Source organism: Lepidochelys kempii, chromosome 14 (genome assembly GCF_965140265.1).
Source record: "Lepidochelys kempii isolate rLepKem1 chromosome 14, rLepKem1.hap2, whole genome shotgun sequence".
Taxonomy (NCBI): domain Eukaryota; kingdom Metazoa; phylum Chordata; order Testudines; family Cheloniidae; genus Lepidochelys; species Lepidochelys kempii.
In genome coordinates this window covers 43,930,383-43,942,382 of record NC_133269.1, presented here as the reverse complement: position 1 = coordinate 43,942,382, position 12,000 = coordinate 43,930,383, and the positions used below count along the sequence as shown (strand labels likewise).

General features: G+C 62.9%; 1 protein-coding gene across 1 annotated transcript; it reads right to left on the bottom strand.

The window, feature by feature from the left end:
- Window positions 1–677: 677 nt before the first annotated feature.
- DDAH2 (DDAH family member 2, ADMA-independent) lies at window positions 678–7,099 on the bottom strand. Its single transcript, XM_073310565.1, is given in 10 exon segments — window positions 678–2,172; window positions 2,986–3,034; window positions 3,036–3,143; window positions 3,461–3,580; window positions 3,740–3,813; window positions 4,214–4,313; window positions 6,718–6,747; window positions 6,749–6,955; window positions 6,957–6,992; window positions 6,994–7,099. Coding segments are annotated over 10 exon segments (867 nt in total). The 5' UTR covers window positions 7,021–7,099; the 3' UTR covers window positions 678–2,056.
- Window positions 7,100–12,000: the final 4,901 nt, after the last annotated feature.

Genomic DNA, 12,000 nt, shown 5'->3' with positions numbered 1-12,000 from the left:
CCACCAAAAATGGAGGTTGACCCCACATGGTAACCACTGCGGAGGAGGGTTTCAAGACCAGACGACCCTGACGTCTCTCCCGCGATGGCCCCCCATGACCGGGTTCTGCCTCTTCTGAAAGCTTAGTCCGGGACGGTGGCCACCAATGATGGAGGGTGAGCCCTCGGGGCAGCCATCGTGGAAGAGACGAAGGTGGAGGGAGACCCTTAAGCGTCATCCAAGATGGCTGACCGTGAAAAGATGGAGGGGGGCTGTTGTGGCAGCCATCTTGGCAGCTGTTCTGACAGCAGAGGGAGATGGCGGATGAGCCGGTGGCCCCCACTTAAGGTCTCCCTCACACAGAGAGGGTCAGCTATGGGGTGATCCCCCCCCCACAGACCCCCATAAACACAAAGCCCCCAACCGTATGGAGCTCACCTCCCGTGCCCACAATTCCCCCCACACCTCAGAGACCAGCTGCACAGCTGTCCCTGGGGGAGCTTGTTCACCAGCTCTTATTTTTGTAGACCCTACAAAAAGTCACATTGAACGCGACTGCCGCAGCAACATGCCACGCAGCTCTGGGCTTTTTCGGGCGTCCGATTGTCCCCGCTGGGAGCGGGGACAGAATGACCAGAAATGGGGCGTTTTTGTATTCAATACGCCAAAACGGACTGGAATATTTAAGAAGGAAAATATTTTTAACTGAATTAAACTCTTATTTATTTGGGTGACACTAAATCTATTTATGGATCGCAGCGGCTGCTCTTGGAGGGGGTGACGTTTAGTGCATCCCCCTGCCCCCCAAACTGAAACTGGGTCCCGTGGAGAGAACTGAAATTGAAGTGAAAGGTTCCCCTCTAGGGGATGCTGGCTGCGTGGGGGGGGGGGACTGGGTGGCTCAGGGGCAGTGGGGTACGGGTCCCCCCCCAATTGAGACACCACTCTGAGGGGGCTAAATTGGTTCAATTCTTTATTGTGTCATGGATCTCAGAGGCAGTGAGAAGCTCTGCCCTAGGGGGGCGCTCCTACTCCACATCACAGGGGGCTCCTAGGAGCCCCCCTAACTACTCTAACACACACACAAGGCACCCCTGTCTTGGGGAGGGGGCAGTCACCCGTACATAGCTAAAGGTCCTGGGATCCCCACCGGCCCCACAGCAGACTTATCCAGCCTGGTATCCCAGCGCTCACCACCAAGGATCAGTCCTCACAGACCCACAGTCACGCCAGCTAACGGGGGAAGGGGTTGTACTATAGGGGTGTGGCAGTGGGGAGCGAGTTGTGGTTTCAGGGGGTAAGAGGGCTAACCCCCCAAAACACCAGCACCATAGATTAGTGGATGAATGGCTGGGGGGGAGGCAGCAGTGGGGGCTGGAAGATCCTAACCACAGTGAAAGGTCTCCCCTAATTCAGGGATCTCAGGTACCCGAGGTCCTCCAGTGCCGTGGCTTCAATATAGGGGTCCCCATTGTGTGGTATAACATACTGGTGTCCCTCAAACCCCCTCCCCATGGTGGCATGATAAATCAGGGTCCCCCAAACCTTCCACTATCCCAGCAGGACATAGCTGGGTTCCCCCAAGCCCCATATGAGGGTGGGCTCTAACCCCCTCCCTCCCCAGGCCACCCACTAAGTATAGATGGGTCCCACCCACTGTTTCCCCCTCCCCGCAAAGGAACAAAGGGTTTCCCAACCACTTTGGGGGGCCCCCACCTAATGGGCCTTCCACCCCTCTCCTGCTAATGGGGTACCCAGCCCCCCTGCTCTCCACTTCCCAAGAAGGCAGGACCCCATTATTTTCAGGGTCCACAACACATGTTGTGGGAGGTTCCAAATATTCCCCAGGCTGTGTCTGAGGCTAGGCTTTTGGGGGATCAGGGGAACCCCACTTTCCCAGGCAGGTGAGGGGGCAATGCCGGGAAAGGGTGAATGCCACTTCCCAGATAGAGGACAGCGAGTTGAGGGGCACCCTGAGGTTGGGGGTGCAGGGCATGGGCTGGGTAAGATGTGGGGCATACAGGGAGGATGGGGGGACAGGGAGCTCCCCCATGTAGCTGGTGGGGGGCTGGAGGCACTAGCGGTCGAGCTTCTTGTTGATGAGAAGGGAGCAGGAGCTGAGGGCCCCCCCCAGCTTGGCCACCTCGCTGCAGGCGGCGGGGATCAGGGTGAGGTCGGACAGCTTCTGAAGGGCTGTGGGGAGAGACAAGGGTCAATTTGGGGGGTGCAAAGCATTGTGGGTAAGGAGAAGCCATTTCTATGCCCCGTCCTTTCCATCGACAGCCCCACCCACTCCTAGCCCCGCCCTCCTATCCTAAACCCCGCCTCCAGATCACCAAGCCCTGCCCCCATTCACTCCACTTCACTGATCCCCTATGCCCCCACCCCCAGTTGCACATGCCCCCGCCCTCCTATCCCAAACTCCGCCCCCAGGTCTCCAGATCCACCCATGCCCTGCCTCAGCCACTCCTAGCCCCACCCCTAGATTCCCAAGCCACGCCCCCACCCACTCCGAACCTTGTCCCCAGGACCCAGTCCACAAATTCCCCTGCCCACTCCTACCCCAAACCCCCATGCCCTGCCCCCACTCACTCCTAGCCCCGCCCCTAAAGCCACATGCCACTCCCCCACCCACCTCAAGTCTTGCCCCAGACCCATCTCCCCTCCCCCCATGAACCCCACCCCAGTCCAACCCTGAGCCCCGCCCAAGAAAGCCCCTGTTCTCAAAGCCCCACCCCCTGTCCCGCCCCCTCCCAGCCTGCAGCTGCAAACTCCACCCCTGACCCCCCCCTCCACAAAGCAACACCCCCTGGCACTCTGCCCCACCCTCACTAGAGGCCTAAGCCCAACCCCAACCCCATCCAACCCCCACTGATCCTTAAGTCCTGCCCAGGGACCCCAAACCACCCCCATCCACCCCAGCAGGGCCTTAAGGCGTGCCCCATGAACCCTCAGTCAACAAAGCCTTTAGCCCCGCCCCCAGCAGCCATACAGCTCCGCCCCCACCCCGCCCCCTCACCTGCAGGCTGTTGGGGAACTCCTCAGGGCTGCGGTTGTAGCAGGGCGCTGCCCTTGGGCCCCAGCCGCACGTAGACGCAGTTCCCGGCGGGGTCGTCCGGCACCGTCAGTGTGTCGTAGTGGTGATCGGTCAGCTGCTCCATGGTCTGGGGGTGGGGCCAATGGGGGGTGAGAGCAGGGCCTGGTGTCCCCCTCCTCCACACAGTCCCTTAGATCAGTGCCCTGGGCCCACCCGGCCCGGTTAATCCTACTGCTGACACCACAGCTCAGCCCCCTGAGCCCACCCAGCTCAGTATCCCACCGCAGCCACCACAGCTCAACCCCTTGAGCCCACCCAGCCTGGTGTCCCACCTCTACTACCACAACTCAGCCTCCGGGGCCCCACCCAAGCCCAGTATCCCACCGCTCCCCCACCACACCTCAGCTCCCCTGGGCTCAGCCAGCTCAGGATAGGCCCTGTTACCCTCATGGCTTTCCTGGCAGCCTCACTGCTTCCGATGGCCACTGTGTCCGGCCCAGCCATGCTACAGAAACTCTTCAGATGGGAGGAGCCCGCCACGGGGACAGTAGAGACAGCAAAATCCTGGCACACGGGGAAGGGGGAGAAAAAAAAACATGCATGGATCCCAGCTCTGCCAGCGTCCCTCAGTCCCGCCCCGCAGCCCTGGGAAAAGGGAGAGTTGCGGGGTGGGAGCCAGGACTCCTGAGTTCTCTCCCTGACCCTGCCAAAATTCCAGCTCACCCGAAAAGTATCCGCCACCATCTCCGCCCCTCTGTGATTGGTCCATTTGGAGATGCCCACAAAGAACTCTCGACCTGTAAGGAGACAGGAACGGGCGGGACAAGACTCACTAACCCTCGAGATGCCATGGCCAAATTAGCTCCCATTGCTTTGGCGTCACTCAGATACTCCCAAGCTGGAGCTGGCCCCTTGGATGACCCATTTGCTACCCCACCAGACACCACCCACCTCACCATGCACCATCAGTCCCCCTCCCCCCAAAACCGACCTCCCAGTGCAGTCAGGAATTGATCAATGCCCTTCGAATGAAGCGGGGGGGCGGGGGCGGAGAGAAGGGAGTTAGGACACTCCTGGGGTTCTATCCCCTGCTCTGGGAATATTAGGCAGTTTGCTCCACATCGCCCCCTGCTGGTTCACACCCAGGGTACAAGCCATGGCTACTTGCCCTCCCGTTGCCAGGGGTCGGGCGCTCACCTGTGAAGAGCACGTCGCTGCCATCCAAGGTGGCCCCGTCATCCGTCACCTCCACCACCCGCATCTTCAGCTCCTCCAGGACCTTCTTAATGCTGATGATCTGGATCGAGCCCCCCACCCCCAACAACAGAGATTAACTCTTTCAGGGGATTCCCCTACACTTCCCCATCCCACTGGCCCATACCTTAGCAACCCCATGAGACTAACTACCAGGCAGGCTTCAGGGCCTACACCCAAGGAGAGAGAGATTGTGAGGGTTCCAAAATGGCCACCAACACCCCCTTGCTGGCACCCCCAGTTGGAACCCTTGTCCTCCCCAACCAACCCTGCCAACATGTGCTCTTTGACCCCATCCAATGGCTCCCAATCCAGGCCTCTGGCACTGCTACTACGAGGCAGGCTTCAGCGGCCTACACCCAACATCAAGAAGAGATTGTGAGGGTCCAGAAATCGCTGCCAACACCCCCTCCCCGGTGACCCCTGTGGACATGCTCGCCCTACCCAACCAGCCCCAATGATGCAGGCCCTTTGACCCGGCCCCACGGCTCCCAACCTAGGCCTCAAACTTCACTACTTCTAGGCAGGCTTCAGCGGCCCTACACCCAACACCAGGAAGAGATTGTGGGGCTTCAGAACGAGTGCCAACGTCCCCTCTTCCACTTCCCCCCAGCCTACCCCGCCCGTGTGTGTCCTCATCCCGTGGCATTCAGCTCACAAGCTCCCCGAGTTGCTACTACCCAGCAAGGTTCAGCAACACGGGCTGGCTCAGGAGGGTGGGAAAGGGGACATGGTTTTTTCCCCCCCTTTAGGGGGCCACGGCCGCTATCCAGTCCCAGGGCAGGGACAGGCTGGCTCAGGGGGGTCAGGAATGGGGCACAGGGCCCTTAATCTCTAGGGGGCGCCGGTTCAGATCTGGTCCCAAAGCAGGGGACTGCTTGGCTCGGAGGGCAGGGAATGGGGCACGGGGGCCTATCCCCTCTAGATGACTTCCAAGGGCCCCAGGGAAAATGAGCCCCAGCTGTCCCACGGACTAGGAGCCGCTCCAGCCAACGCCGGGATATTTCGCCAGCTCGCTGCCTCGTCCGCTGGGAGGAGCTAAAGGGAAACAATTGGCCCTCGAGTCTTCGGCCGCCCGCCCAGGTGCCTTGCACGTTATTGCCACCGGGGGGCGCAACCGCATCACATTCCAGGGCACCCCTCAAACTCAGGGAAGCCGGGTTAGCAGAGATCGCGGGGGGCCGGCCCGATTCAAAGCGTCCCGTCCCATCTCCCCCCTCAGCTCGGAAGCGACTCACTCAGCCAGGGCCGGAGTGGGGGGCTGGCCAGCTGTGCCCCAGAGCTGGGGGGGGGTGGGAGGGAACCCAAGAGACGGGGCCTCAAAGCGTTGGGGGGAAACGTGCCGGGAAAGCCCTGGGTCTGGACCAAGGCATCAGCAGCTGCTTGGAGAAACCTCCCTGGGGCGTCTCCTAAAATAGCAGAGCTGAGCCAAGGTTTATCCGGCCGCGAATTCAGGGAACAGAGCCCAGGGCTGGAGTAGCCAGGAGCCAGCCCCCCCCCCCCCCCGCACGGGCCGCCCCGCTCCCACACAGCGCCCCCTGCTGGGAGAGGCAGGACTGGACTAGCCAGGAGCTCCCCCTGCCCCACCCCACACCCTGTGTTTCTGGTAAGGGGTCGTTAGTCTGCAAGCCAACAAGGTCCACCCAGATCCCAGCATAAGAGCAGCTCATCAGGATCGACATGTAGGGGGCGCCGGCTCCCCCCCTGCCCCAGGGCAGGGACTGGCTGGCTCAGGGGGGGCGGGGAATGGGGCAGGGGCCTGTCCCCTCCAGGGGGCGCCAGCTCCCCCTGCCCCAGGGCGGGGGACTGGCTGGCTCAGGGGGGCGGGGGAATGGGGCAGGGGCCTGTCCCCTCCAGGGGGCGCCGGCTCCCCCCTGCCCCAGGGCGGGGGCTGGCTGGCTCAGGGGGGTCGGGGGGGGTGTGTGTGTTGGGGGTGGTTTCCCAAAGGCCTCCAGAGGCTATGGAGGTTTTGCATCACCGATGAGGTCATGCTGGGATGAGCAGTTGCCACGGCAACTAGGGTCAGGCGACAAACTCTCCTGGGGGGGGCGGGGAGGGGGCTTGGCCTAGGGCCACCCTGAGGAAGCAGATGGTGAATTAGCCTCCGCCCCCCCCCCCCCCCGCTACCATAATTGATGGCTTAAGGAAGGGAGCACCAGCACCGCTAGACCCTGCTCCCCTCCCAGGGCCAGGTAAGGAACCCAGGAGTCCTGGCTCCCAGCCCCCTGCTCTAACCACTAGCCCCCTCCACTCCTCTCCCAGGGCCAGGAAAGGAACCCAGGAGTCCTGGCTTCCAGCCCCCTGCTCTAACCACTAGACCCTCCACTCCCCTCCCAGGGCCAGGAAAGGAACCCAGGAGTCCTGGCTCCCAGCCCCCCCTGCTCTAACCACTAGACCCTCCACTCCCCTCCCAGAGCCGGGGAAGGACCCCCAGGCGCCCTGGTTACCTCTCCCCGCCGCGCCGGCTCCCAGGGCCGGGGTGACGAGCGCCGTGTCGCCCTGGATCACGGCCGCGTCCTCCACAGCACGGGAGAGGGGCAGCCCTTCGTCCGCCGCCAGCTCAATCACCTGCAGCCCCAGCTTCTGCCGCAGGATCCCGGTGTAGACCCCGTACTGCCGGTGGGCCTTGGCCAGGTCCACCGGCTCTGCCGGGCCCGCCCCGTCCCCGGCGGGCCGGGCGCCCAGCAGAGTCCGGGACGCTGCGGACGATGGCGTGGGTGTATCCTGCCGAAGGAGGAGGGACCAGCCATGGCTGGAGCCCTGCGGTCGGTATCGCCCCTGCCCCAATCGGGGCAATTTCCGCACCAAGGCGCAGAGACCGCTCGCCCTCCGCAGAGGGTAAGAGAAACTCGGCTCAATCGCCTCCCGGCTCGGGTCCCCGGTCGGCTGGCGGATTTCCCCTCTCACCGGCCAACCAACGAGTCCCGATCAGCCACCAAAGTCAGTTTCCCTTGGAGCAGCGTTTCTGATCCATTTCAACGGATCCCCGGGCAAATCACCCAACTGGCCAAGCCTCCCCGAGCACCCCTTTCTCCCTGGCACTGGTCAGTTTCCCAGTCAATGACTCAGTTTCCTCTGATCAATTTCACACCCTGGGCACCAACTCCCCCCTCAGCTGATCAATTCCATTCATCTTCCGGTCAATATCGCCCGGGGGGCATCCCTCCGCCAAGGGGTTCTGCTTCCCAGCAAGCCCCAGTTATCTGATCGAGAGAGTCTCCAGCCCCAGATTTCCCTGAAGCCGTGGCCACCGGCCAATCAATTTCCCCTGGGGGCTGCTTCTCCCAGCAGCTGGGCCATTACTCCGGGCAGTGGGCCGATCGATCTCTCGTTAGCATTAACGACCCAAGCAAGCAATCGCCCTTCAATCAGCCCTCGGCACCCAAGCCTCGGATCAGCGCCCGCACTCGGTGCCACGTTGATCCATTTCTTCCTAGAGCCAGTCACCCCGTTAACCTCCTTCCGGGCTCCACATGGGTCTGTCAGCTTCCCTTTGGAACCGATTCGCTTCCTCCAACACCAGATCGATGCAGTTTCTTCCTCGGTTAAATTCTGCCTTGTCCGACTGCCAATCTGCTGATCAAATCCCGAGCTGGGGGAGGGGAGGGGGCTGGGAGTCAGGGACACCTGGGTTCCTATCAAGTCCTCTGCTCAAGCAACCTTCATCCCAGAGTCCCCGAATCCAGGGGAAATTCTTTGCCTCTCCTTCCTTAGATCTCGCTCGCTCCAGGCGGTATAAAAATAAAAATTCCCTCCCCCCTTCAGGAATTTGGGGAGGGAAAAAAACCCCTATTTATTGCGTCCACCACAAGCGAGACTTCTGAGAAGAAAGCGAGAGATGCACGCAGTTAGGGTCAGTTCTGTTTTCTCGGCTTCATCCATCCGCTCGAAAACCACCCGGGGGGTTGTCTCCCCGAAACCCGGCCCCTCCAAAGTCAGTCTGAATTCGGTCCCTTGAGAATGCAGGCTACACACATCTGTTTTCTTCAGTCACCTCGTGTTCCCTGCCTTGCACACGGGCCCCCAAATCTGTCCCAATGAATGTCACCCCAGAGATCCACCGAGTCCTGTCCCCCACTAAGGCCACCCCCAAATCTGCTGCTTTAACATTCACCCTGAGTTCTGTCCCCCAGATCTGTCCCCATTAAACTCAGATATACACTTCCTCCACCAAGTCATACCCCCAAAGATCTGCTCTGAGTTCTGTCCCCCATGAATGGACCCCCCCAAATGGTGCTCAAAATCACCCTAAAACTCTGTCTCCCCAAACTGTCCATGACAAAGAGCCATACAAATCAACCTGAATTCTGCGCAACCCCAACAATCTGCCCTCAGAGTCAGTCCCATACTAACAGGGACCCCCAAAACTCATCCCCTTGGAAGCCACACAAAACTATCTGCCCTGTGCCCCAAAATCTCTATGCTCTTCCTCCACCCCGGTAACTCACACCCCAAATGCCCTGCGGGACTCTCGCCCCATGAGAGCTTTGAGCCCAGAGCAAGGATCTCCAGTAGTATCCTGGGTTCTCTCCCCGGCCCTGGGACGGGAGTGGGGGTCTAGTGGTTAGAGCAGGGGGGGTGATGGAGCCAGAACTCCTGGGTTCTCTCCCCGGCCCTGGGACGGGAGTGGGGGTCTAGTGGTTAGAGCAGGGGGGTGATGGGAGCCAGAACTCCTGGGTTCTCTCCCCGGCCCTGGGACGGGAGTGGGGGTCTAGTGTTAGAGCAGGAGGGTGATGGGAGCCAGAACTCCTGGGTTCTCTCCCCAGCTTGGGGAGGGAAGGCCTAGTGGTTAGAGCGGGGGGGGGCTGGGAGCCAGGACTCCTGGGTTCTATTCCAGGCCCTTCTGCAAATCACTCCAGTCCCTGAGTCTCTGTTTGTCCCCCCACCCTCGGTCTGTCTTATCTTCAGGACAGGGACTGGCTGTGACTTGTTTGTGCGGCCAACACACAATGGGGCCCGTGTCCCAGCTGGAAAGAGAACTCAGGAGTCCGGAGGTGGGGGTGGGGAGGAAAAGGAAGGGGAAGGGAGCTGGACTCCTGGGTTCTCTCCCTGGCTCTGGGAGGGGAGTGGGAGCTAGTGGTTGAGTGCGGGGGGGGGGGAGGCTGGGAGCCAGGACTCCTGGGTTCTAATGCAAATTGTGGTCTCAGTGGGGGCAGGAATTGCCCCTCCTTGTGTGTCTGTGCAGCGCCCATGTGACGGGTGAGGGGAGCCCCGGGGGGGGGCACAGCATGATGCCCGATGTGGGAGGCGGGTTTGGGTGGTGTCCGGCACAACAGGGACCTCAATGTCCCGGGGGGGGTGTCTGTGCAGCACCTGGCACAATGGGGCCCCCCCCCCGTCTTGACTGGGGTGTCAGATGCTCCTGTGAGACCAGCCTTAATTAATAATCAGTAGTCAGGACACTAATTGTCTAGTGGCCCTGTGTATAGCCCGGGACTCAGAGGGGGCGGGACCCTGTCAATGGCCCCGTTCCCCCCTCGCCCCCCCTCGATCGCCCCGGCCGCCTCTCGGGTGCCCCCGGCCCGATCCCCCCCCCTCACCCCACTTGATCGCCCCCAGCCCTTCCCCCCTCACCCCACTCGATCGCCTCCGTCGCCTCTCGGGTGCCCCCGGCCCGATCCCCCCCCGCCCCACTCGATCGCCCCCGCCGCCTCTCGGGTGCCCCCGGCCCGATCCCCCCCTCACCCCACTCGATCGCCCCCAGCCCATTCCCCCCTCACCCCACTCGATCACCCCCCGCCGCCTCTCAGGTGCCCCCGGCCCGATCCCCCCCCGCCCCACTCGATCGCCCCCGCCGCCTCTCGGGGTGCCCCCGGCCCGATCCCCCCCTCACCCCACTTGATCGCCCCCGGCCCGTTCCCCCTCACCCCACTCGATCGCCCCCCGCCGCCTCTCGGGTGCCCCCGGCCCGTTCCCCCCCCGCCCCCCCTCGATCGCCCCCGCCGCCTCTCGGGTGCCCCCAGGCCGATCCCCCCTCACCCCACTCGATCGCCCCCCGCCGCCTCTCGGGTGCCCCCGGCCCGTTCCCCCCCCGCCTCCCTCGATCGCCCCCGCCACCTCTCGGGTGCCCCCAGGCCGATCCCCCCTCGCCCCCACCCAGGGTCTGGGGAGCCAGGCAGGGGGCCGCGCCCAGATTCGCTCAGGCCGAAAATATGCAACAGCTGGTTCCTGTTACCTGTTACACCCCGAGAGACACAACCCCTCACACACACACACAGAAACAAACAACCGGAGACAATCTTAGACAGAGACACCCCCCCCAGACACACACCCCCCCCGAGACACCCCCCCCCAGAGAGAGACGCACCACTTGAGACAGCCGAACCCACAGCCCGACTGCACCCCCAGAGAGACACACGCACCCTGCCAGCCACACACACCCCCCGGCAACTCACAAGGCCTCCACGCCCACAACCCAGGGAAGAGAGAGACGGGTACACACCACACCCAGAAGCCCACACCCCGGGGCCACCACGGCTCCCCCCCCCAACCCCAATCTGCTTTCACCCAGCCGCAACCTGAGACAACAAAACCTTCCAGGCCCCCCCCGCCCCCAAGTCAGACCGAGGGACACCCCCGACCCAGGGCAGATGACCCCCCCCCAGCAGAGAAAACAGGCTTGGAACAGCCCAGGGAGCGAAAGAATAACACACACACACCCCCCGGCAGATTTTCACACCAGGGAAATTCGGGGGGGGGTTCCCCCCTTAGGGAAATTCGGGGGGGGGTTCCCCCCTTTTCTCCCCAGACTGTCCCAGCCCAGCTCCGAGGCCTTGGGATCCCTCCTCCGGGCAGCTGCTCCAGGTCCCCCCCCCCCCCCACCAAAGCAGCCACCAGGTTGGGTTTTTTGGGCGGATTTGTCCCCTAGGACCATAAATAATCAATCTGGCTCCTTCCACTGGGGGCGGGGGGGGGCGCTTCTCCTTCCTCAACTTCCCTGCTCCGACCCGCCACGCCCAGGGAGAGAACCCAGGAGTCCGGGGCCGCCCTGCTCCCACCCAGCACAGCCCAGCCCAGCCCCCACCCAGAGCCAGAGAGAGAACCCAGGAGTCCGGGCTCCCAGCCCCCACCCAGAGCCGGGGAGAGAACCCCGGAGTCCGAGCTCCCAGCCCCCCTGCTCTAAGCACTAGACCCTCTGTGCCCCACCCAGTACCCTCCCTCGGTCTCCAAACAACCCAGCTACCGCCTCTGGATCACCCCCAAATACTGCAACACCCCCACAGCCGTTCCCAGCTCCACCAGCTGCCTGAGGGTCACCCCACAATCTCAGCCCCCCCAGTATCCCCGCTCATCTCAGCCCTCCCTAAACAGCACCCCATAACGGCTGTTCCCCGGTAGGGAGCCCCAGCTTTCACAACACCCCAAAATCTTCAGCACCCCCCACACCCAGTCACCCCACAACCCCCTGAAAGGTCTCCCCCAAACCACAGACGATGCCCCAGCCCCCCTTCGTTGGGCCAGAGCACCCCAGTAACTCTGCCCCCCGAATCCACCCCCTAACCCCGCCCCTCTGTCCGCCAACCCACCCTCCCTCAGCGCCCCTGAAACCACCCCAGCCCGCCCCATAGATCGGCCGCCTCTCAACTCCCCCCGCCCCGCCAGGTCCTCCCTACAGCCCCCCCGCCTCCTCCACCACACAGACACCCCCCCATACCGACCCCCAGGGCTCCACCCTTAACCCAGACCCCCCCGGGCCCCGCCCAGCGCCCTTCTCCTCCCCCCCCCGGCAC